Source organism: Budorcas taxicolor, chromosome 11 (genome assembly GCF_023091745.1).
Source record: "Budorcas taxicolor isolate Tak-1 chromosome 11, Takin1.1, whole genome shotgun sequence".
NCBI lineage: Eukaryota > Metazoa > Chordata > Mammalia > Artiodactyla > Bovidae > Budorcas > Budorcas taxicolor.
This window is the reverse complement of record NC_068920.1, coordinates 63,040,657-63,067,373: the sequence shown is the minus strand read 5'-3', so window position 1 is coordinate 63,067,373 and position 26,717 is coordinate 63,040,657. Positions and strand designations below refer to the sequence as shown.

Below are 26,717 nucleotides of genomic sequence, written 5' to 3'. Positions count from 1 at the left end.
AATTCCATTTCAGCTATTTCAGATCCTAAAGATGATGCTGTGAAAGTGCTGCACTCAATATGCCAGCTAACTTGGAAAACTCAGCGGTGGCCACAGGACTGGAAAAGGTCAGTTTTCATTCCAATCCCAAAGAAAAGCAATGCCAAAGAATGCTCAAACTACCACACAATTACACTCATCTCACATGCTAGTAAAGTAATGCTCAAAATTCTCCAAGCCAGGCTTCAACAGTACACGAACCGTGAACTTCCGTATGTTCAAGCTGGTTTTAGAAAAGGCAGAGGACCCAGAGATCAAATTGTCAACATATGTTGGATCATGGAAAAAGCAAGAGGTTTCCAGAAAAACATCTATTTCTGCTTTATTGACTATGCCAAAGCCTTTGACTGTGTGGATCACAATAAACTGTGGAAAGAGATGGGAATACCAGACCACCTGACCTGCCTCTTGAGAAATCTGTTTGCAGGTCAGGAAGCAACAGTTAGAACTGGACATGGAACAACAGACTGGTTCCAAATAGGAAAAGGAGTATGTCAAGGCTGTCTATTGTCACCCTGCTTATTTAACTTCTATGCAGAGTACATCATGAGAAATGCTGGACTGGAAGAAACACAAGCTGGAATCAAGATTGCTGGGAGAAATATCAATAACCTCAGATATGCAAATAACACCACCCTTATGTCAAAAAGTGAAGAACTAAAGAGCCTCTTGATGAAAGTGAGAGAGGAGAGTGAAGAAGTTGGCTTAAAGCTCAACATTCAGAAAACTAAGATCATGACATCTGGTCCCATCACTTCATGGCAAATAGATGGGGAAACAGTGGGAACAGTAGCTGACTTTATTTTTTAGGGCTCCAGAATCACTGCAGATGGTGATTGTAGCCATAAAATTACAAGACATTTATTCCTTGGAAGAAAAGTTATGACCAACCTAGATAGCATATTCAAAAGCAGAGACATTACTTTGCCAACAAAGGTCCGTCTAGTCAAGGCTATGGTTTTTCCTGTGGTCATGTATGGATGTGAGAGTTGGACTGTGAAGAAAGCTGAGCGCTGAAGAATTGATGCTTTTGAACTGTGGTGTTGGAGACGAGTCTAGAGAGTCCCTTGGACTGCAAGGAGATCCAACCAGTCCATCCTAAAGGAGATCAGTACTGGATGTTCATTGGAAGGAATGATGTGGAAGCTGAAACTCCAATACTTTGACCACCTGATGCGAAGAGCTGACTCACTTGAAAAGACCCTGATGCTGGGAAAGATTGAAGGCAGGAGCATAAGTGGACGACAGAGGATGAGATGTTTGGATGGGATCACCGACTCAATGGACACGAGTTTGGGTAAACTCCAGGAGTTGGTGATGGACAGAAAGGCCTGGCGTGCTGCAGCCCATGAGGTCGCAAAGAGTCGGACATGACTGAGCGACTGAACTGAGCTGTATGGTTAACTTTGACCTTGACAGTTCACCAAGAAACATAGATTTCTTGTATCTCTCCAGTTGTTCTCTCACTTGAAGTCAGGAAATAGCCCTTATTCATCTCCTTGTCTCGAAATAAGCAGTTAATAGTTTCATGAAAATAAATAATTTTATTGAGGCTTCCAAAACAAGTGCAATCACTGCAGAAAGCATAAGATCATGTTTTACTTTTTTAATGTCTCAGATTCTGTTTCTTTGGAAGTGACAAAGGGCACCATTTTTCATACCGCTTCTCCAGTTTATTTTTCAACCTTATAGATTCGTAGACAGTTGCTTTTTAAAGCACTCAACAGTGTCATGGCCATTCTAAATAAACAGTAGCAACCATTTCAATTAGCTGTGGGTACACAACAGCTATGTTGTTGGATTTTTGGTTTTGTTAAAATAAGTTTATATGCCTGTGACAATTTGTGTTGTACCCACTCAACTGTTAAATTGTTCCTTAGATACAGATCTGCTGTTGTCTTGAAAATACACATTTATTTATGAGGTAATCATCTTTTATATATTGTTCCCTCTATCTCATATTCTGGGAGCATCCTATAAATGTCACAGTAATAATTGCTGGACACCACCTCTTTGGAACATTTTATGGTAGGTCTTAGTCCACGTGAGGCATAACAAAGGAAAACAAGGTCCGAGGATTTAAAAGGAAGAAATAGAATTGTTACTTGCAGGTGATTTGTATATAGAGATAATCCAAGATAGTGGTCATTTTAGCAACACCACATACAATGGCAGGGGAAGGTCTAAGAGAATCTGTAGATTGTTAGAATTGACTCACCAGAATGACTAGATTTAAGATCAGTTCCCTCAATCAGTAACTTTTTAGTATAAAGCAGTAACCATGTATGTCTATTACTATCTGCGTACTTGACATATCCATCTAGATAAGTGTAAATGTCTGAAACAGTACTCCTGAATGCCTACCCACTGCCCTTCCCGGCTTCCAGCCCACTCTCTCGTGTCATGGCTGAGGATCCAGTGTCTCCAGCCAGAATCTTAGTCATCCTGATGCCTGTCTCCTTTCCTTTACTCTCCACAGTCAGTCCCTCAGCATGACATCTGCAGCTTCCACCACCACCTCTTGCCGTCACCCTCGGCCACAGTGACCGTCCCCCACTTCTCTGAACAACTGCAGGGCTTCCCTCTTGGGCTCCTGCAGTCTTCTTCACACAGCAGCCGGAATTAACCTTTTAAATGTGTTAATTTAAAGGTCATGTTACTTCCTTGCTTCAAACAGGTAGAGGCTTATTGTTAAACTGAGAATAGAATCCAAATTCCTACAATGAGACCTGGCCTCTGTAGCTCTCTGATCTCAATTCTGGTCTCTTCCGCCTGCTTCCAGCACTGCAGCCGCATCAGCCTCCCTGTTCCTCAGTACTCCAAGGACACCCCTGCTTTCTTCCTCCGGTCTTCACCTCTCTGGTCTCAACGCATGTCCCTCGTCAGAGAGACCGTCTCTGTTTCCTGCTGCGTTCAATTTGTCTTTATATGTTGGGCATCATCACGTGATAGATTCCACCTTTGTTTTTCCTACTGGGATGTTAGTGCCATGAGAACAGGCTCTGTGCCGTGTTCCCATAGCCCCAGACACTAGACGGCCCCTGACATTCAGGCTATTTGTGTCAAGTGAATGGGTTGTGCACTTTTCTGCCCCCCTTCCCTGACCACTTTAGACATTTCCACTTGCAGTTCTCGGTTCTGTGAGAGGAAAAAAAAAATTTCTTAATCTCCTTTGTATCTCTAGCTTCTAACAGTGTTAATATATATGAATTAATGACTTACACATAGTTACTTTTTACATTGCAATTTTTTCTTGATTGGATGGAGATTTACGTAAGTTTGAGGTTCATACTGTTAAAACTGGTGAACTGATCAGTATCATTATTTTAAGGGAGCAGAAGAGTATTCTTGTTACAATATGTTTTCGAAGAAGGGCAGAAATCAACAGGGAATAGATTTTGTACCTCTGGCTATAAGGTGGCAACTATCTTGTGAGGATTTGTGCTCTCATTGTCCCAGTGTCTTTAGTTTTGTGCTCTCAGTTCAGCTCAGTTCAGTTGAGTCGCTCAGTCGTGTCCGACTCTTTGCGACCCCATGAATCGCAGCACACCAGGCCTCCCTGTCCAGCACCATCTCCCGGAGTTCACTCAGACTCACGTCCATCGAATCCGTGATGCCATCCAGCCATCTCATCCTCTGTCGTCCCCTTCTCCTCCTGCCCCCAATCCCTCCCAGCATCAGAGTCTTTTCCAATGAGTCAACTCTTCGCATGAGGTGGCCAAGGTACTGGAGCTTCAGCTTTAGCATCATTCCTTCCAAAGAAATCCCAGGGCTGATCTCCTTCAGAATGGACTGGTTGGATCTCCTTGCAGTCCAAGGGACTCTCAAGAGTCTTCTCCAACACCGCAGTTCAAACGCATCAATTCTTTGGCCCTCATCCTTCTTCACAGTCCAACTCTCACATCCATATACGACCACAGGAAAAACCATAGCCTTGACTAGACGGACCTTAGTCGGCAAAGTAATGTCTCTGCTTTTGAATATGCTATCTAGGTTGCTCATAACTTTTCTTCCAAGGAGTAAGCGTCTTTTAATTTCATGGCTGCAATCACCATCTGCAGTGATTTTGGAGCCCCCAAAAATAAAGTCTGACACTGTTTCCAGTGTTTCCCCATCTATTTCCCATGAAGTGATGGGACTGGATGCCATGATCTTCGTTTTCTGAATGTTGAGCTTTAAGCCAACTTTTTCACTCTCCTCTTTCACTTTCATCAAGAGGCTTTTTAGCTCCTCTTCACTTTGTGCCATAAGGGTGGTGTCATCTGCATATCTGAGGTTATTGATATTTCTCCCAGCAATCTTGATTCCAGCTTGTGCTTCTTCCAGTCCAGCATTTCTCATGATGTACTCTGTATATAAGTTAAATAAGCAGGGTGACAAAACACAGCCTTGATGTACTCCTTTTCCTATTTGGAACCAGTCTGTTGTTCCATGTCCAGTTCTAACTGCTGCTTCCTGACCTGCATACAGATTTCTCAAGAGGCAGGTTAGGTGGTCTGATATTCCCATCTCTTTCAGAATTTTCCACAGTTTATTGTGATCCACATAGTCAAAGGCTTTGGCATAGTCAATAAAGCAGAAATCGATGTTGTTCTGAAACTCTCTTGCTTTTTCCATAATCCAGCGGATGTTGGCAATTTGATCTCTGGTTCCTCTGCCTTTTCTAAAACCAGCTTGAACATCAGGGAGTTCACGGTTTACGTATTGCTTAAGTCTGGCTTGGAGAATTTTGAGCATTACTTTACTAGCATGTGAGATGAGTGCAATTGTGCAGTAGTTTGAGCATTCTTTGGCATTGCCTTCCTTTGGAATTGGAATGAAAACTGACCTTTTCCAGTCCTGTGGCCACTGCTGAGTTTTCCAAACTTGCTGGCATATTGAGTGCAGCACTTTCACAGCGTCATCTTTCAGGATTTGAAACAGCTCCACTGGAATTCCATCACCTCCACTAGCTTTGTTTGTTGTGATGCTTTCCAAGGCCCACTTGACTTCACATTCCAAGATGTCTGGCTCTAGATTAGTGATCATATCATCATGATTATCTGGGTCGTGAAGATCTTTTTTGTACAGTTCTTCCATGTATTCTTGCCACCTCTTCTTAATATCTTCTGCTTCTGTTAGGTCCAGACCATTTCTGTCCTTTATCAAGCCCATCTTTGCATGAAATGTTCCCTTGGTATCTCTAATGTTCTTGAAGAGATCTCTAGTCTTTCCCATTCTGTTGTTTTCCTCTATTTCTTTGCATTGATCGCTGAAGAAGGCTTTCTTATCTCTCCTTGCTATTCTTTGGAACTCTGCATTCAGATGCTTATATCTTTCCTTTTCTCCTTTGCTTTTGTGCTCTAGTAAAGTATAATCTTACATTTGATCTTTTCCTTCTTGTGTTTGTCGTCTTTAATGCTCAACTCATGTAGAAGATTATCAAGCAGCACAGAGAAATGGTCTTATTTGGTGAGACCGAAAACATCTTTAACCTTATTTCTTTAAGCTCAGTTATTCCACTACTTAGAATATTTAATCTTTATTGAATTGAATTAAAGCTAGATTTTCTACATTTTTTGTATGTCCTTGTTAATTTCTAATGTATTTCCAAATGAAATTGCTCTATCATTTGAAGCTTGTGCTCTTCTGAATTATGGAGGTAATGAAATAACGTAGTCTCACAAAAATAAGTTTTGCCCTTCCATCATTTCTTAAAATGCAACAGAAAGATAATCTACTATTTAGAAACTTTAGTGGCCAACTTTCTCACTTTCTTAGTTTGTAAACAGATAACTTTAGGTACCTGGATCACCCCCACCAAAGTCATTTATACTTCGCATCAATATTTGGTTGTGGTAATGTCTAATAGGTTTGCTAGTCAGGGATCTGTTTTAGTGAGAAGTTCTAATATCAAGTGGAATAGTTAGAAATGATACTCAAATATTTAGGCCAAGATGTCATAGATCAGTATGTCCTGAACTCTCAGATTAAAGATTTATTTCAGTTTCTAGAAACTTCTGTCCCCAAATTGATTTTTGTTTAGTTCTTTGCCACTTTAGTTAAAATGGGATTGCAGGGTTTTTTCTATATATATTGCCTCCAGGTACAGTTAGTTGTGTTAACTATTGTTCATTGTACCTCTATCAGAAAATCCAAATGAACATATAAGGTATATAGTTATCAGTTACATCAGCCAAATAAATTTTAGCAGTCTACTGGAGTATTTTCTGTTTCCATATACCTTCGAATAGGAAAGATACTTAAAAGCATTTATTTATTTATTCTAATATAAAAAGCACATATTTCTAATACATTAGACTCCATTTTTCTAGATATTCTGTCATGAAAACTCAAGTGTCTGACTTTGGTTTGGGGAAATACATAGTTTGCAAAATTGCTTCTTAACGCTGTTTTCTTTTTACTTACAGTATATCTCTGTACCGGGGTAACTGCAGACCTATACGATTTGAGCCACCAATGCTGGATTTCCATGAACAGTAAGTTCAAAGGTTTTTTTTAACCACAGTTTTCCATTAAACCATTATATGTATTTTATGCATGCATGTGTCTTGCCTTTTGCCTGTGATATCTTGAATGATAAAGTTACATGTTCAAGTCATCAGGAAAGTAAATAACCTTGAATACAGTTTGAACATGGGAAGGATCTATTATGAGTCTAGCATATACTCTAACTTTTGAAGTTCAAAAAAAATTTACACTTCGGAGTCTCTGTTTCAGAGGATCCTATCTTTAGAAGCAACATTAAACTTAGGGTTACCTTTCTGATTGGCACTTAATTTCCATCTTTATTATTTAACATTTTTTCCTTGTGGATATAGAAGAATATATTAGTTTGTTTGATACATATACTTTTGAGGTACAAACTTTTATACGTCTTCAAATAAATAATATTATCACCAACCCAGGAAGCCAAACAAAAGCAGGTCCTAAAGGAAGCTGTGGTTCAACCAAAGCTGTTCAAAACATGGTTCTGCTTACCTTCTACCTCTGGGTCTCAGGTTTTGCACATCTCAGGTACCCTGAGGGGAAGACAGGTCTTCAACCCATATTTGGTTCCAACTCAGTTTAGCAGTTAGGAAAAGAGAACATGTTAAATGATATAACTACTAGAGTAATGCTACTCGGAGAAGTAAAAGAAGACGACGATTATTTTTAACTTAAATTTTTTTGTTTGCCTTTCTTTTTTTAATGATTTTTATTAGAGTAAGATTGATTTACAATGTTGTGTTAGTTTCAGGTGTACAGCCAAGTGAATCAGTTACACATGTACATATATCCTTTCTTTTTTAGATTCTTGGCTCTTTTAGGCCATTACAGAGTATCGGGTAGAGTTCCCTGTGCTCTACAGTTCCGTTCAGTTCAGTCGCTCAGTCGTGTCCGACTCTTTCCAACCCCATGAATCACAGCACGCCAGGCCTCCCTGTCCATCACCAACTCCCAGAGTCCACCCAAACCCATGTCCATCGAGTCGGTGATGCCATCCAGCCATCTCATCCTCTGTCGTCCCCTTCTCCTCCTGCCTTCAATCTTTCCCAGCATCAGGGTCTTTTCAAGTGAGTCAGCTCTTCACATCAGATGGCCAAAGTACTGGAGTTTCAGCTGCCACATCAGCCCTTCCAATGAACACCCTGGACTGGTCTCCTTTAGGATGGACTGGTTGGATCTCCTTGCAATCCAAGGGACTCTCTAGACTCTTCTCCAGAACCACAGTTCAAAAGCATCAATTCTTCGGTGCTCAGCTTTCTTTATAGGCCAACTCTCACATCCATACATGACCACAGGAAAAACCATAGCCTTGACTAAACGGACCTTAGTTGGCAAAGTAATATTTCTGCTTTTGAATATACTATCTAGGTTGGTCATAACTTTTCTTCCAAGGAGTAAGCATCTTTTAATTTCATGGCTGCAGTCACCATCTGCAGTGATTCTGGAGCCCCCCAAAATAAAGTCAGCTACTGTTTTCACTGTTTCCCCATCTATTTGCCATGAAGTGATGGGACTGGATGCCATGATCTTCGTTTTCTGAATGCTGAGCTTTAAGCCAACTTTTTCACTCTCCTCTTTCACTTTCATCTGCATATCTGAGGTTATTGATATTTCTCCCAGCAAAATTGATTCCAGCTTGTGCTTCTTCCAGTCCAGCGTTTCTCATGATGTACTCTGCATAGAAGTTAAATAAGCAGGGTGACAATATACAGCCTTGACATACTCCTTTTCCTATTTGGAACCAGTCTGTTGTTCCATGTCCAGTTCTAACTGTTGCTTCCTGACCTGCAAACAGGTTTCTCAAGAGGCAGATCAGGTGGTCTGGTATTCCCATCTCTTTCAGAATTTTCCACAGTTTCTTGTGATCCACATAGTCAAAGGCTTTGGCATAGTCAATAAAGCAGAAATCAGTGTTTTTCTGGAACTCTGTTGCTTTTTCCATAATCCAACATATGCTGGCAATTTGATCTCTGGTTCCTCTACGTTTTCTAAAACCAGCTTGAACATATGGAAGTTCACGGTTCGTGTACTGTTGAAGCCTGGCTTGGAGAATTTTGAGCATTACTTTACTAGCATGTGAGATGAGTGCAATTGTGCAGTAGTTTGAGCATTCTTTGGCATTGCCTTTCTTTGGGATTGGAATGAAAACTGCCCTTTTCCAGTCCTGTGGCCACTGCTGAGTTTTCCAAATTAGCTGGCATATTGAGTGCAGCACTTTCACAGCATCATCTTTCACTTTTATCAAGAGACTTTTTAGCTCCTCTTCACTTTCTGCCATAAGGGTGGTGTCATCTGCATATCTGAGGTTATTGATATTGAGTGAAAAAGAGTGAAAGGAGAGTGAAAAAGTAGGTCCTTATTAATTCCTTATCATCTGTTTTATATATAGTAGTGTGTATACCTCAGTCCCAATCTCCCAATTTATCCTAACCCCTCTTTTCCCCCTGGTGATTGTAAATTTTTCTTCTACATCTGTTGCTCTGTTTCTGTTTTGTGAATAAGTTCATTTGTACCATTTTTTTCAGATTCCACATATAAGGGATACCATATGATAATTTGTCTTTCTCAGACTGCACTCAGTATGGCAATCTGTAATCTCTAGGTCCATCCATGTTGCTCCAAATGGCATTGTTTCGCTTTTTTATGACCGAGTGATATGCCACGTATATATGTTCCACATGTTCTCTATCCACTCCTCTGCTGATGGACATTTAGGTTGCTTCCAGGTCTTGGATATTGTAAACAGTGCTTCAGTGAACATTGCGGTGCAAATATCTTTATGAATTATGGTTTTCTCTGGATATATGCCCAGGAATGGACTTGCTGGATCATATGGTAGATCTATTTTTAGTTTTTTAAGGAGCCTACTAGTAGCTATACTAATTTACATTTCCACCAGCAGTGTAAGTGGCCTCCCTTTCCTCTATACCCTCTTCAGCATTTATGAGAAGAAAATAATTTAAAGGGAAAGGCAGTAGGAACTGTACGCAGAACTATTGAGTCAATAAATGAAAACTGTCATTTCTTTTTAATGTTGTCAGAGTTGTCGTTAACCATTTTCTACTAGTAAAGACATTAAATTTAAATAATTTCTTTGCAATCTCAAACCTAGAATACTTGAATATATCAGTCATACTTGTATAGAACCATGATAGAGCAGTTGGCAGAAGAGCTGTCTGCTAGCAACTCCATCTTCTCAGGTGTTTATATTCTTACAAAGATCATGGGTTTAGGAGGGGATAAAGAGAAGTTTATATGCTTCCTTCTGTACTGTTAGATGGAATCAGTGTTTGCAAATAGTCGTCATATGAAGAGTAAAACTGACTTGTCGGTATTGGATTTAAAGACCATAATGTTCAGATAGGAAATACATCACTCTTGTTCTTGTCCTGTAAAAAGGTTGAGGTACAATGTTGAGGCAAGAAAACATAGGGTTCCTAATGTGATCCAGTCTCCTGTCAAATGCAAGATATTTAATGAAACATGCCATGCACTTTGATCTTCAGCAAGAAAGTTCATTATTTTAAAAACAATGATGAGTAAAATTGTCTTTAAGTTTGTTCTCATCCTGAGTGAATCAGAAGAGGGGCTGATGTTTATGATGATACCATGAGCCTGGGGTCAGAGGAGATCAATGGACAGTAGCAAAACTTAAAATTTAATGTAGTGAGTTTTCTTACTTTGAAAAGCTTAGCAGTAAGCATTCTAGAGAGATTGTTTCAGAAGTTAGACCCAGTGTTTTTCACTTCATTTTTTAAAAGGGAGTTTTAAAAATTTCACGAATCCTTTAAGATAAAGAAGTGTTCAGGTATACTAAATATCTGAATCGGAATTGATAATGCCTGTTTCAAATTATCTGTCACTCAACACTTTAAAAAATGCACCATCCTCCAAATAGAAGAAATTGAGAAAAAGTCAAGCAAAATTCTAGACTAGTTTTAACCCTTTTTGGATCATGGTGTTGCTTTTTTTTTTTAAGAACGGATGAAAGCCGTGGCAACCTCTTCCTTCCTTTCCCCAATGCTTACATACACACAAAGTAATATTTTACATACACGTTCAAGGGTTTTATAGCCATCCCTCTCGAAGTCCATATCTGGATCCTTAAGAGCCAGTGAATTCCTGTTCTAGACCACAGAGTATTAAATCACTACTACAGAAGTTGTTGGGGTTTTGCCTGATGCGCTAGCCATACATGTTCACTGTAGTAAACTTAGAAAACGCTTATTAAGAGAAGGAAGAAAAGAATTACCAGTAATCCAGCCACTCGGAAACATTAACACTGAACTTTTATCCTTTAAGTCCTTTTTCTGTGTATCTGTATTTATTTATTGAGTTACAGAAATATAATAATATTTTCTGAACATAAACTATTTTATAAGCTGCTTTCTAAACATAATATACCATGCCTTTTTTGATTCCATCAAATTTTATTTTGTAGTATGTATGCATTTTAAAAATTGCATTAACAGCAAATTGGATGTATGCATTTAAAAAATTCGTTTATTGTTTTGAACTTTTTGTTTTGTAATCAGTACTGAAACTAATGCTTTAAACACAGCCATGCCTTTCAGAAGAGAGTCCAAAATTATGAGATGAAAAGATATGCAAAATGTGAAACCTTTTTAGTTAAGATTTATTCTAGAGAATAACTGAGTGTCATGCACAAAGAGAACTGATAGGAATCAGTGAATTGATGTACAACCAGAGAGGAAATATGTGAGATTTCTTTAAGAGACTGGTGCTGACCCCAGAGAACTGGAAATGTCCTGAGCTGAGAGCAGCTGTTGATGCTCTGGTGAACATGTGCCGACAGACAGATGAACCCCAGGACAGACAAGCGTTGGGTCAAACAGTGAGGAAGAGTGCGTGAAGCCGCATGTGCGCTCTTAGGGACAGCACAGCCACACTGGGCTGCTTCCCAAAGCAGCACATTTATATGCTGCTGCCAGAAGTCAAAATGAAAAACAAATTCCATCCTTAATTTGGACTTTTCTGTGTCCAACCTGAGAGCCTTGAGCAGAGTTTGTTTTTATCTTATAAAGTGGATCTCACAGAAGTGAATCAGTATAAGTAGGAGTTGGGAGCAAGTGTGAACAGGTGTATTAGGATTCAGTCAGAGGAATAGATCCAGTCAGAGATTTTTATGTGTGTGTGTGTGTGTGTGTGTGTGTGTGTGTGTGTGTGTGAGAGAGAGAGTATATGACTGTATGTGTTTATGTATGCAGAGTTTTTGAGGAATTGACTTATATAATTGCGGGAGCTGGTTAAGCAGGCCCACAGTGTACAAGGGCAGGTACCCAGGAAGAGACAGTTGCCTTGGACTGGATTCCAAGGAAGCAGGGCAGTCACAGATCCAGCTGTTGTTGGGAGTCTCTTAGCGAACGCAAGGGCCAAACTCTCTTTGAAAGCTCCATGTGTTATACATACTTAAAGAGGCTCCTTTCTCGGAAGGGAATTTTTCACAGATGGTTTCATGCAACCAAACAGAAAAGTAGAACAGATAGCAAATATATTCTTAAACTAAATTCTGTAATTAACACCTTTCCTTTGTTCATATTTTTATTGATTTTTAAAAATCACTTGTAGCAGACATAGTATTTCATTCCTGTAGGTTTTGGCAAACGTCTCCACATATAAGGGCATTCTTCATAACCATAGCACCAAGCTTGCCAGGCTCCTCTGTCCATGAGGGTTCTCCAGGCAAGACGCTGGAGTGGGTTGCCATGCCCTACTCCAGGGGATCTTCCCAACCCAGGTCTTCCACACTGCAGGCATATTCTTTACCACCTGAGCCACCAGGAAAACTCATTATTGGTGTTCTTAATTACCAAGTGCCGTAATTCCTCTGTTTTGGTCAGCTACGGTGCTGTAGTTGTTTGGTTTGAAGTGGTAGAAATCTAACTGCAACGAGTTGAGGCAAAGATGAGGATATACTAGAAGGAATTCCAAGGACCGTAATGTATTTGTAGAAAGTTCAGAGTCGCAGTGGCATCTAGGAACAACAGGATGCACGGTATCCAATACCCAGGCCCTTCTCCCTGCCTCTCATCTCCCCTTGCTTGCTGTCGGCTGCTTCTGTCTCACCGCCCGTATCCTTTTCCTACAGTGACGGGAACAAATCGACTGACTGCTCCTCTTGTAGCCTCCCTCCATCAGGGAATAATAAAGCTTCTTTTACTTTAGTTTGAAAAATCTCAGAGTAGAACAGTCACCACCCTGGCACAGGTGAAGTAGCCACCCACCCTACCTCTCAGACAAGGACAGTGTTTGGTAGTGGATGTATCTTCCAGGGGGTGTCTCTGTAATTATCAGGGTTTCACTCAGAGAAAGAGTAGTCCACTGTGGGCAGCAGCTCCAGCTGAAGTCCATCACAACTTCCCTGGCCTGGCGAGCCGCTGATGACCTTCTGAAGGCATCCTCTCTAAAGCATGCCTTCCCCAGCCTGCCTAGCAGAGGTAGGCACTGCCCCCCTCACTGCTTCTGCGCTGTTGTGTTCACTCCACTGAGCTGGGTTGGATCCCCACCCCAAAGCTGGTTTAGTGTCCAGGCTAATTCACCAGGTAGCTCAGTGGTAAAGAATCCTCCTGCCAATGCAAAAGACATGGGTTCCATCCCTGGTTTGGAAAGATCCCCTGGAGGAAGAAGTGGCAACCCACTCTAGTAATCCTGCCTAGGGAACTCCATGGACAGAGGAGCCTCACAGACTACCATCCTAGGGGTTGTGAAGAGTTGGATACAACTTAGCGACTGACATGCAGTAAAACTTTCTGGGGAGAGCGAGGCAGGCGCCCAAGGTCTGAAACATGGCTGAGAAAGGAGACTGGCTTGAATCCTGTGGTTAGGGGGTGAGGCTGGGTAGATTTACATGGTCTGAATTTCTCAGTAGATCCGAGAGAGAAACTATACAGGCTTTCCTCTAGGCTTACCCAGATGTGGGGCATAAGGTGAAGGGACATTGTGGGGCGTGAAAACTATTTGTAATCAGGCATCAAAACTAGAGTAGAATTCTTCATTATACTTGACATCCTCTCCTAACTTCTGTCAAAGCGTTAGTTATTGTTCTAATTGTTTCTTTTGATGTCTGTTCTCCTCCTAGACCAGATATCAAGATGAATTTGTTGTTGGTCAGTTGCTAAGTTGTATCTGACTCTTTGTGACCCCATGGGACTGTAACCTGCCAGGCTCCTCTGTCCTCCACTGTCTCCCAGAGTTTACTCAAATTCGTGATACACACTATTTATCTTTATTTAACCTATATTTCATACTTAATACACGCCATACATTATCTTCAAGTCCAACAAGATTGTCTGCTGATTTCTTCTGCTACAGTTAAATTTGTTTTGTTTTTAAGTGCTTTTGCTGGACTTCAGTAAACATTTGCTATACTTTTTCTTCTTGATCCAACTATGTGCAGATTTAATTAATGCCCGTGCTATAAATGTTTCATTAGCTTCATATGTCTGAGTAACTTTAAGACTTGAGAAGTACCCTTAACCGAACATTTTGTTTTCCCAGAAATTGTTAAATAATCAGAAATCTTTGCTCACTATACTGTACTTTTACTTATGCACTAAAGTTTTTGCCTTATGTTTTCTGTGAACTATTTCTACTGCTTGTGGTCATTTTTGCTAAACCAGAAGTCACTCTTCATTTCAAAACACCCTTTACGGTATCTGGAAGAACTTGTGAATTGGATGAAATTTACCACTCCAGGTTGTCAACCAGGGCTCGAAGATGGTTTCCCGTCCTTCAGCAAAGACACAACTCTAGTTCTGTGGCCGCTGACTAGCCCTCCAGGGCCTGAGTCCTCTCATTACCCTGCCCATCCCTGCTGTCCTCTAGGTCTTTGATGCTTGATCAAATTAATGTTCTTCAAAAGTAGGCTCTCTTTGTTTTCATCCATTTTGTTTAAATGTATTCTTTAATTCTGCCTTTCCCCCTTTCCCTTACCTTTCTCTCCCCTTCTTTTCTTTCCCCTTTTTCTTCTCTGTCTGTAACAGTTAGCCTGGAGAAATCTTGGACATGACCACCCTCCCCTTTACTCACCCCCCTAGTTACATATGCCAGTGCTGTTAAATATTTTTCTGTTTCCATAACAACGCCTTTTTTCAAACATTGACTGTAGTTTTAAAAGATACTTTGGGTGAGGACTTGTTTCATTGAGTTCTTTGGTTTATGTAATTAAGTGCAGAAAATCTTGGTTTCAAGTCTAAAGTTTAAAGTAGAGACTTAATGGCTTTCTAAAAACGTGTAAATTGAATAAACTTGCTATAAATGGAGGTCTTTACTGTCAAGTTAAAGTCAGTTTATGAGAGCCATTTCTCTCTAATCACTTTCTGGTATTCTGAGAAAATCAAGTAGGCCGTCTCTTCTAAAGGGCTGTTTGGTGCTTTTTAGCTTTCCTATTTCCCACTGTTCTACCAACACCCCAGTTCAGCCTGAGGGTGCTATGCTCAGACGCTCAGTCGTGTCCAAGTCTTTGTGATCTCATAGACTGTAGCCCACCGGGCTCCTCTGTCCCTGGGATTCTCTCAGCAAGAACACTGGAGTGGATTGCCATTTACTCCTCCAGGGGATCTTCCTGACCCAGGGATCAAATCTGCATCTCTTGCGTCTCCCCTGCCTGGCAGGCTCTTTCCCAGATACGCTCGAGGCGCTGGTCGGCTTCTGCGGTGGCTGAGTGGTACAGAGCACTGCATGTTGATTTGGCGCAGCTTCCTGCCAGAAGTGCTGCTGATGGACCTCTCTGCCACTGCCACTCATAAGGTGTGTCTGAGGGCAGCTGCTCAGCCATCTCTTCAGCTATTCTGTGGCATTGCATTGTCATCTTTCTGTGGCTAGAAAAATTGCCATTGACCACAAAATTGCAGCTTACTCTCCAAGCTCGCCTCTAATTCATGAATGCCTCTTCCTAGTTCTTTTGGGTCTCAGACTCTTGTAAAGTACGGGCAGCTAGTCAGAAGCTCTGCCCTGTCAGCCCAGAGAACAGCTGTAAAATCTGCTTGCTTTATCTCTCAATAATTCACAGTAACCCTCTTGGCCCTACTTTGAAGCACCTGATAATGGAAACAAGCAGGACCAGCACCAGCAGAGCTTTGAGAATCTTCGTCTTGTTTTCACGTCTTACCTGTCTCGCCAAGCAGTAGCACGGGATGTCTGTGACAGGAGGAGTCTTAAGGTGGCCTCCAGGTTCCTGGTTCCTAAGGAGCACATACACCTCCTCCCAATCATATTCAAGCAAACACTAACCTAGACGTTGCTGTAAAGAATTTTGAAAGTGTAATTGAAGTCCCAAATCAGTTGACCTTTAAGATTGGGGAGGTAATCTGGGTGCTTGACCTCATCACACGAGCCCTCTAAATCTGGCTGTAGCAATCAGAGACAGAAATGTCGGAGGTATTTGATGCAAGGGAGTTTCCTTCTGTTGGTTTTGAAAATGAAGCGGCCATATGGCCAGATACTGAGAGCAGCCCAGACTCTGCCAGCAGCCTGCATGAACTTTGAGCTCTGGTGCCCGAGACGCCAAGTAGATCCACCTGGCATGCTCTGCCTCGACCTGTGCCTGACAGAGTTGTCAGATGATAGGTGGGTGTCACTTTCACCCTCTCAGTTTGTGGTACTTCGTTAGGCAACATAAAAAACTGACGCACTGCCTATTTATTTACAAGTAAATTTGTATTAGTACTTGACCATAGTTTTCCACAGTTTTAGTGTGGCCTTTCTCCTTAGTCTCCTACTTTATCGAGGAACCTGAGGCGATGGAGAGGCAGGGAGAGCTGTTTGCATGAGCTCTGTAGGCAGGTCCATCCAAGGAGTACAGCCTCTGCTTCCATGATGTGGACCTATAGCTGCAGAAATCCTGCTCCCATGCGATGTGTGACTGGAATAGCCTGCTGACGTACTCCGGATGTCTCTGAGCAGCATAAGGAGATGACTCTTCTCCCCTGAGCAAGGGTTCATTTCTGGAGGGTGTGGTCCAGGGCCTCCCCTCTTTGATTGCTAGAAAAAGAGCATGGCCAACTTCAGCAGCACTGCAAAGCATGCTTTCTGACCCACCCCCACTTCCAGGCTCCTGGCACCTCTAGCCTTGTTTCCTTACCCACGTCCTCTCCTGTAGCTGGCCATCTTCAGTCCAGTCTTCTTCAAGGATGCTCCATGTTACCTGTCTGTCTTACACCATGTCTATCTCATCTAAACTGAGATTGATTGCACTGGCATCACAGGAGGGAAAACATTAAGAACAAATTCATAGGAGAAACACTGGTTACCAGGTAGTGTATAAAATACTTGACTTTTAAGAGCACGTCTGTTGAAAGGGCTTCCTTGATGGCTCCGACAGTAAAGAATCTGCCTTCAGTGCAGGAGACCCAGGTTCAGTCCCTGGTTTGGAAAGGTCCCCTGGAAAAGGGAATGGCTGCTCACTCCAGTATTCTTGCCTGGACAATCCCATGAATAGAGGAGCCTGGAGGGCTACAGTCCATGGAATCACAGAGTTGGACGTGATGGAGCGACAAACACACACACAAACACATTTGCTGAAGAAAGCATAATTGGTGAACTTATAGGGTGTAAGGAAGACACGGTTATTTCTCTGTATTTTCATTTCACTTACATGTGTGCCTAAGGCTTGAGGAAGGAGAGTTTTCCCTTCCATGTTGTCTTTGTAAAGCTTCTCCTTGTTGCAACAAGGCCAAAGTTTGAAGCCCCAGCTGGATCTGTACCTGCTTTTATTTTGTGGTTCTGTGACCCCTGCCCGAGATCAGTGAGCCTGTTGGTTAAGAGGTCTGGTTCCTGAGGCAGGAGGAGGCCCATGAACTGCCTCCTCACCATAATGCATTGTTCCAAACCTGCCTCTGGGTGCCCTCTATCCCTGCCTCAGGAATAAACCTTGGTTCATCTTCGAATCTTTCCCTCGTGGCTGAGGTTTAAACTACAGAAAGATTCAGGGCCTCATGAGGGCTGGGCTGTTATCCATGGAGCAGTTCTGGACCAGGTTTCTGCTTCCCTGCAAAACAGGAAGGTCTTCTGTGGGAACCCACCTCTCAAGGGCCATCTGTGGCACAGCCTCCTAGGGACCGCTAGTGGAGTGCATCTTCTCTACAGCCTTCTCACTTTGGGCAAGAGCTGGCAGCATCTGCAGTGCTGAGCTCTGAGAGTGGGGAGTCTATCTAGGTTTAAGCTTCAGAGACACCAGAAGGCATTTAACATCAACAGCAACAAAACCTCATGTCAGCATTATAAAGAAATTCTCAGTGGTGTGTAAAATGAAAAGCAGCACAAATCATCGTCAGACCCTTAGAAACCGTGTTAAATGTTGACGAAAGACAGTGAAGAGTTCTTATTTATATAATTTGTGGACCATACGCGTATGAACCTGACTTTTTAGGGTGGCATGGGAAGACTCTTTGCCATTGAGCCACCAGCAAAGCCCTGATATGGAAAGAAGGTGGTGTTCTCCCGCCCTGGGAAAGGCACACTGTGTAGAGCAGCCCGAGTCAGCTGTAGGTGAAGCTGCAGAAGAGATGAGTAAAGTGGTGGTATGTTACATTTGATGTCAGTTTAAGTGATAGAGAATATGAGAATAGCTGAAATGTGACTTAACGTACAACTTTAGATGTAGTGATCACTGCTGATACTGATATTATGCCCTCTTTTTTCTTTCTTAGTTTTGCCAGGTAGCTAATAATTCATTAGTCTGCCCCCAAAATGGTAATTTTTGACTTCATATATCATCTCTGTTTTATGTGTTTTACTTCATTGATTTCCACTCCTATTTCTGTTATTTCTTTTCTTCAACTTTCTATTGTTTAATTTGCTATTCTTTTTCTAATGACATGGATGCTTAATTTTTAGGCTTTCTTCTTTTTAAACATGTATATTTACACATGTGAATTTTCCTTTAAGCACAACTTGAACTGTATACCACACAATTTTAATAGTTAATGTCTTCATTTCGATTCATTTGCAAGTGGTTTTTAATTTTTATTCAGACTTCATCTTTGATGCATGCGTTGCTTACACATGTTGCTCTGTTTATTTGTAGAGAATCTGTTTATCTGATTTCTAGTTTAATTGGGCCAGGACTAGAAAATTCTGCATGTAAAGAATTATGGGGGCTTCCTTAGCTCAGTGGTGAAAAGAATTTGCCTGCCAATGCAGGAAACTCGGGTTTGACGCCTGGTCTGGGAAGATCCCACAATGCTACAGAGCAACTATTGACCCTGTGCTCTAGAGCCGGAGGGCCGCAGCTAGTGAGCCCACGTGCCCTAGAGCCCGTGCTCTGCAACAGACCGTCGCAGTGAGAAGCCTGCATAGCGTGAAGACCCGGCACAGCCAGGGATGCATAAAAAGTATTTAAAAAAAAATAAAAGTAAAACAAAGAAATATAACAACAGAAACAGACTCAAGGACACAAAGAACAAATTAACAGTTGCCAGAGGGGAAGGGATATGAGTAGGGGAAAAATATGTGAATGGGATTAAAAGGTACAAACTAACATTTATAAACTAAAAAAGTCACAGGCTTTATTCTATGTAATGTACATCACAGAAAGTATACTCAATATTTCATAATAAAATTATGAACAAAGAAGAGATACGACAAATAGAAAATAACTAGCAAGGTGATAGACTTTAATCATAAAAAATTGCATTTAATATAAATAGTCTAAACACACCAGTTAAAAGACCAAGATTGTCAGATTTAAAAAGCAAGACAAAACTAAACATACAACGGAAATCCAAAATACAGGAAACAAAATTGACAGAACTAAAGGGGAAACCAGACAATTCAGTAGTAATAGTTGGGGACTTAGATACCCCACTTTTGATAATGGCATTTGGAAAGAAGTAAACTATCTATTTTTAGGTATTATCTCCTTATATATACAAAATCCTAAGCAGTCCTCTTTTTAAAAATATAGAATAAATGAATTCAGGGAGGTTGTAGGATATCAGATCAAAATGTTGTTATTGTTCTGTTGCTGAGTCATGTCCGACTCTTTGCAACCCCATGGACTATAGAATGCCAGGCTCCTCTGTCCTCAACTATCTCTCAGAGATTGCTCAAATTCATGTCCTTTGAATCAGTGATGCTACTGAACCATCTCATTCTCTGCCACTGCCTTCTCCTTTTGCCTTCCATCTTTCCCAGCATCAGAGTCTTCTCTAGTAAGTCAGCTCTTCACATTAGGTGGCCAAAGTGTTGGAGCTTCAGCAACAGTCCTTCCAAGTGAATATTCAGTGTTGATTTCCTTTAGAATTGACTAGTTTGATTTCCTTGCAGTCCAAGGGACTCTCAGGAGTCTTCTCCAGCACCACAGTTCTAAAGTATCCATGTTTTGACTCTCTGCCTTCTTTATGGTCCAACTCTCACATGCCTACATGACTACTGGAAAAACCATAGCTTTGACTATACAAACGTTTGCTGGCAAAGTGATGTCTCTGCTTTTTAACACATGGTCTAGATTTGTCTCAGTGTTCCTTCCAAGGAGCAGGCGTCCTTTAATTTCATGGCTGCAGTCACCATCTGCAGGGATTCTGGAGCTCAAGCAAAGAGAATCTGTTACTGCTTGCATTTTCCCCCCTTCCAGTGATAAGACTGGATACCATGATCTTCGGTTTTTTTTCAATGTTAAGTTTCACACCAGCTTTTCCACTCTCCCCTTCCACATTCGTCAAGAAGCTCTTTAGTTCCTCTTCACTTTCTGCCATTAGAGTGGTATCATCTGCATGTCTGAGGTTGTTGATATTTCTCCCAGAAATCCTGATTCCAGCTTCTGATTCATCCAGCCCAGCATTTCGTATGATGTACTCTGCACAGAAGTTAAATATGCAGGGTGACAGCGTACAGCCTGGTCGTACTCCTTTACCAGTTTTGAACCAGACTATGAACCAGACCATTGTTCCGTGTCTGGTTCTAACTATTGCTTCTTGAACTGCATACAGGTTTCATCAGGAGACAGGTAAGGTGTTTCGATACTCGCATCTCTTAAGAATTTTCCGCAGTTTGTTGTGACCCACACAGTCAAAGGCTTTAGTGTAATCAGTGAAGCAGAATTATATGTTTTTTTCTGGAATGCTCTTGCTTTCTCCATGATTCAGTGAATATTGGTAATTTAATCTCTGGTTTCTCTGCCTCTTCAGAAGCCAGCTGAAACATCTGAAAGCTGAAACATCTGAAAGTGCTCAATTCACATACTGTTGAAGCCTAGCTTGAAGGATTTTGAGCATACCCTTGCTAGCATGTGCAATGAGTGCAATTGTATGATAGTTTGAACATTGTGGCTCAGTGGTAAACAATCCTCTTGCCAATGCAGGAGATGTGGGTTTACTCTCTGGGTTAGCAAGATCCCCTGGAAATCCAGTGTTCTTGTCTGTGAAGTCCTATGGACAGAGGAGCCTGGCAAGCTACAGTCCATGGGGTCTCAAGAGTCAGACACAACTTAGTAACTAAGCATCAGATACAAAAATATTTTATTTCTATGTACTAACAATGAACAGTCTTAAAATTAAGGCAATTTCATTTATAATAGCATCAAAAATAATAAACTATTTAATACTTATATATAAACTTAACAAAAGTAATACTGTAAACTAAAAATGACAAATCATTATCAAAAGAAATTAAAGGACTAAGTGTGTGTGATCTGTCCCATACTCATAAGTCAGAAAACACAAATGAGAATGGCGGTGCTCCCTAGCCTGATCTGTGGGTTGAGCACGGTCTCCATCCAAGTCACAGTCTACTTTTTTGCAGAAATTAGCAAGCTGGTCTTAAAATTCACATGGAAATAAAAAGGATCCAAAATAACCAAACAGTCTCAATGTTTTAAAAGGAGACCAGCACTGGAAGACTGACAGTTCCTAATATCAAAAACTTTCTACAAAGCTTTAGTAAGCAAGACCCTGTAACTCCAGAAATAGAACTTTACATGTATTGTAAATTGGTTTTGACAAGGGTGCCAAGACTGTTAAATGAAGAAAGAATAATCTTTGCAACAGATGGTGATGCTAAGACAGCTAGATATCCACATGCAGAAGAATTGAGTTGGATCTCTACCTCATACCCTACAAAAATTGATACAGAGTGTGTCCTAGAGCTGAATGTAGATGGAGCAGAGCTGAACGATGAAGCCTTAGAGGAAAACACTGGAACATGTCTCCATCGTGCAGGGGTTTCTTAGGTACGGCTCCAGAAGTAAAAGTGACAAAAAAATAAAATACACAGATTGGATTACATTAAAAAAAACTTTTGTGCTGCAGATGATACCATCAAGAAAATGAAAAGATAGCCCACAGAATGGAAGGAAATATTGCAAATCTCTCCTAAGAAACTTACATCCATCATACATGAAGAATTCTTACAGCTTCTTATATTTTATTGTGTGCATAAGTGCAGGGTTTCCTTATCTCTCCTTGTTGACATTTTGTTATCAAGAATTAGTTCTTTTTTTAAAAATTGGGTTTTGCCCATTTTTTGTCCATATTCTTCAGATATTCCTACACTATTTTCCAAATATTGCCACTTCTAGTTATGGCCTACATATCTGTTTTTCTTTTGATTTTTATAGCTCTGTCTTTTAAAATGTTCTAAATATGTATTCTTTCTTGCTGAATTCTGAGCTAAATTGTCAGTCTCATCTTCTCAGCCATGAAGAGATTTTTGTCTCCCTCGCCAATCTGTTACCTATGTTTATTGCTAATATTTTCTCTTGTTTTCTATATGATTATCTCATTTTGCTAGTATCTTGCCACATCTCTCTATGTATACTCCATTATGCTTATTTTTAATTCTTGGTTTAACTTTTCCAGCTTGAGGAATGCACTATTTCACATATAAAGCAATTCTAGCTCTGCCACCTACTTAAAATTTGAGATTTATACAGATAAAATAAAATTTCAGAAAACATAGGCCAAAACAATTGTATAAGAGGATGTTGTAAAAGTGTAATTGAATTAGAACATGAGGGTTTTGTTTCGCACAGAGAATAGGCAGGAAAGCAGAGCAGAGACGTTGGTAAAGGTGTGGGGGTCGAACACGGAGCCAGCCTGGCCCAAGCGGCAGAGACGTGGGGAGCCATTGTTTAGGCTGACACCAGGTGACAGGGACCTTTATAATCCTGAGGTCAAGATTGGGGCAGAGTGGGCAGGCTCTCCCACACACACTTTCACCACGTGCCTGGTTCTGTGCTAGGCTATATGAGGATACACAGTGCGTGTATAACATAACCTTTGTTGTTAGAGTACTGATAATCTTGTTGAGGAAATAAGACAGGTGTCAGGTAGGGAGCACTCTGAAAAAAAATGTAATTTATGTTACATTAGAATTCTCTTAAGCTGTCGAGTGAGACAGCCTGTACAAACATGATTAGCAATGGAAGTACCTAAAGGACTGCATACCGAGGAGGTTTCACTTTTAAGACAAACTATACCTTGGATCCTAAGGAGAACATTGCAAGAATCTGTGGATATCAGATCTTGAGTGCATGCTTTTTATTGTTAGAGCAGGGACCAGAGCCAAATGACTTGGATTCAAATGAGGTTCCAAGTGTGGCTTTAGGCATGTTATTGTGCTTTCTGTGTCTTGATGTCCTCGCCTGTAAAATGAAGATAATAGTTCCTAACTCATGAGGCAGGTCTACTCACATATCTTTGCCACTAAAGTTTGCCTTCTAAATTGAAGAGCGTTTATCAGTGGAATTTGGGGAGAGAAGGAGAAGATTCAGAATTACAGAGGCAGGTAGTGTTGCAGGAAGAAAGAGATCTGACCATTTGGTTCCTTGCCTGCTTCCCCCTCAACTGTAAGCTTTATCCGAGTGGAGACTTGCCCCCTTACCTCCTAGTACCTGGCTCAGTGTGGGACATACACTTGGCACTCAGAAATTTTATTTGCTGAATAGCTAATGAATGCATTTTATGTGTAACTTTAGATATAAATCAGTGTAATAAGTAAGTCTGCATTTTTGGGTATGTATTTGTCTAAATAATTTTGATGATTAATTTTTTAACAATCAGAAATTAACTCTAGCACTGTAGCTTGTCTTTGACTATTTGTAACCATTATCTTTTTGTTTTTACAGACCAGTTGGAATGCCAAAAATGGAAAAAGTTTACTTACATAATCCTAGTTCTGAAGAAACTATTACTTTAGTATCAATATCTGCTACAACATCACATTTTCATGCATCATTTTTTCAAAATAGGGTAAGTTTCTCCACTACATTTGATGTTTCTTGAGTTTGAAAGTGAAATGTCTAAATCTTTTTTATATAATTTTATCTTATTGTAACTAAAATCTGATTTGAATGTTTCATATTTATTCTGGACTTCAGTTTGTCCCATTTCCTGAAAATTACCACTTCTGCTCTTCAGCACACGTTGTTTTCTTAACATGAAACAGCCTGACAAATCAGCTTTGAAACGTAAGCACGCTGGAAAATGTAGCGTTCACGTCTTCAGCTGGTTTTCTTTCCCTTACTGCTGCTGCTGCTGCTAAGTTGCTTCAGTCGTGTCCGACTCTGTGCGACCCCATAGACGGCAGCCCACCAGGCTCTCCTGTCCCTGGGATTCTACAGGCAAGAATGCTGGAGTGGGTTGCCATTTCCTTCTCCAAGGCATGAAAGTGAAAAGTGAAAGTGAAATCGCTCAGTCGTGTCCGACTCTTGGCGACCCCATGGACTGCAGCCCACCAGGCTCCTCCGTCCATGGGGTTTTCCAGGCAAGAGTACTGGAGTGGGGTGCCATCGCCTTCTCCGTTCCCTTCCTAATAATAGGTAAATCCTCAGCACTTATTGGTTCTCTCTTTCTGAGTGATAAAGCATCAGAAACACCCACTCATTAGCTTGTGGTTCTGTAAGTCACCTTTCAGTTGGTTCTTTGCTCCAGATTTCGTAAGGTTTTCATTAAGATGTCAGCTGCGCTGAGTCCTTGACTTGAGACTCAGGGGAAATCCACTTCTGGATTCGTTCACATTGTCGGCAGAAACCGGCTCCTTGTGCTTGTAGGACTGAGGTCTCGTTGCTGGCTGCTGACCAGAGGCCTCTCCTGGCTCCCTGAGGCACGCACTCGCCTCGTCTCCGGCTTCAGACCAGCACTTGTGCGTCACATCTTGCCCATGCTTCGGAAGTCTCTGGCTTCCTCTTAACCACGAGTGGAGAAAGCTCTGCTTTCACCATGTCATTGGGTCAAGATCACCTGGCAGTCTCCTTACTTTATTAACTTAGAGTGAGCTGACTAATAATCTCATTGTATCTGCAGAATCCTTTTTATCAAATAACGCAAACCACAGGTGTGATATCTCCTCATATTCACAGTCACAAAGTGAGGGCAGGAAATTTGGGGGCCTGTTTAGGATTCTATCTACACACATATCCTCTAAAATTTTACTTATAATCATTTTTATAGATACTGTGCAAACTTGTTTCTATAAAAAAAACTTTGACAAAAAATCGATCTGAATAAATTTTGAATTTGAGAGACTGCATTAAGCTTTAATATGTAGACTTCCAAAATAATTACCTAAATAAAATATCAGAGGAAAGTAAATTAACACAGTCTAATTTCATCTTCCCAGGATTTTCCCTGATGCCTTTGAAGAGATATAACTAAATAATTAATTTTTAGTGTATAAATTTTCATCAGTTATTTCAATTTTTGCATTTCTTCTTTCTAAAATCCTGTTTTCATCACATATTGTTAAGTAGCACCTTCTAGTGTAAAAACAAGGCATATAATCTTGACATTTTTAAAACTGAAAACTATCTTGTAAGCACGGAATGGATAAGTCACCATATTTTGATGATAAAGTTTTAACTTGCTTATTGTGCTGAGTTGTTCTTTGTTTATTTTTGTAAATGTACTGATGGTCTCAGCAGTTGGATCCCAGTGCTAGGAGAGACGTGTGTGTATGTTCACCTAGCCTGGTGCCCTCGTTCTACTGATGAAGAGCTGAACCCTGATGGCCTTGCCTGTCGTCGTGCAGTTAGTGACAGGAACCAAGGTGAAGGTCTAGGCATGCTGTTGGCGTCCCCAGGGCTTTGTGTCATATGAAGCTATGGTGTCAGTGGCTCATATACGTTAGTCTGTATATGGAGACACACTTAGGAAAAATGGAATCATCCAGCTTTCAGGCATTGCCAGAGTGGAGAGACATGTTGGGTTAAAAGGCAGAACAGTAAAGTGACATGAAAACAGTTTAAAAGTAGTTTACAACTACACGACAGATTTTATTTTTATCTTGTTAACTTAATTTGCTAATTCAAGCAATGTTTTGTTGTTTCTAAGCATCAAGCTTCATCCTTGTTAAAGGCCAGGGTTTTTACATTTTTAATGTTCCTGTCACAATACACAGCAGACCAAATAGATAGCAGAGTTACAGATAGCTTCTTACAGGGGCCGTGTAGACAGTGCAGACCGAGTGGACTGCGAGGTGGCCTGCGGAGCACACGGCCCGTCCAGAGGACCAGCCCCTATTCCCCTCTAGCCAGTGGCGGCCACATTGGGAATGTAAGCTCATGCACAGTCATGACTTTCCAAGAAGAGTCAGAAACAGGGGCTTGTATATGATAATCTTCCGATATTTACGAATGATAAATGAAGTCAATTTTGAAAGACAGTGTAGACCAAAGAAAACAAGTTAAAGGTCACCAATTTGACATTTCTGGACTGGCTCTCTTAGGGACTTACTTCAACACATGAATCTTACGCAAACGGAATAGTCTGTCTGAAAGTTCTTTAAAAGATAAACCCAACTGTGTACGCAGTCAAAGAACAGGTTAAAAGCCAGTCTGTGTTTTCCACTGTCAGGAGGTGGGATTAAACAATGAAATAATTCACACCTATCAGAATTTACGTGGAGGTGCTCCAGATTTAGCTTGAAGGACAGAGCCAAAATCTGTGCTGCCTTAAGTTGTTATTTTCTTATTCTCCTTGATTTTCATCTTTATTCCCTACAGTAAGATATTGACTTCAGAAGCTCAAGAAGTGGAACGGTGGAATTAACTCTTGAGAAGAGGGAACCTTATTTCTCTTCCACTTAATTTTATGCCTATCATCGGAGCCTTTGGGGAAAAACAAGAGTTTCTCGTGTCCAAGAGAGCAGGCCCTTTCTATACATTTATCCTCAGTCTAGTTGTCTTGTCATCTTAGAATTCCTGGTCAAATCATATTTCTTTGAGAATAAAACAT

General features: G+C 40.9%; 1 protein-coding gene across 1 annotated transcript in view; it reads left to right on the top strand.

Moving 5' to 3' along the window:
- The window catches only part of TMEM131 (transmembrane protein 131), a 178,161-nt gene that overhangs the window by 71,421 nt on the left and 80,023 nt on the right, over nt 1–26,717 (top strand). Inside the window, exons 4-5 of the mRNA XM_052647523.1 lie at nt 6,450–6,518; nt 23,612–23,735. Of these exons, the coding sequence (XP_052503483.1) occupies nt 6,450–6,518; nt 23,612–23,735 (193 nt within the window). The remainder of the gene's footprint in view (nt 1–6,449; nt 6,519–23,611; nt 23,736–26,717) is intronic.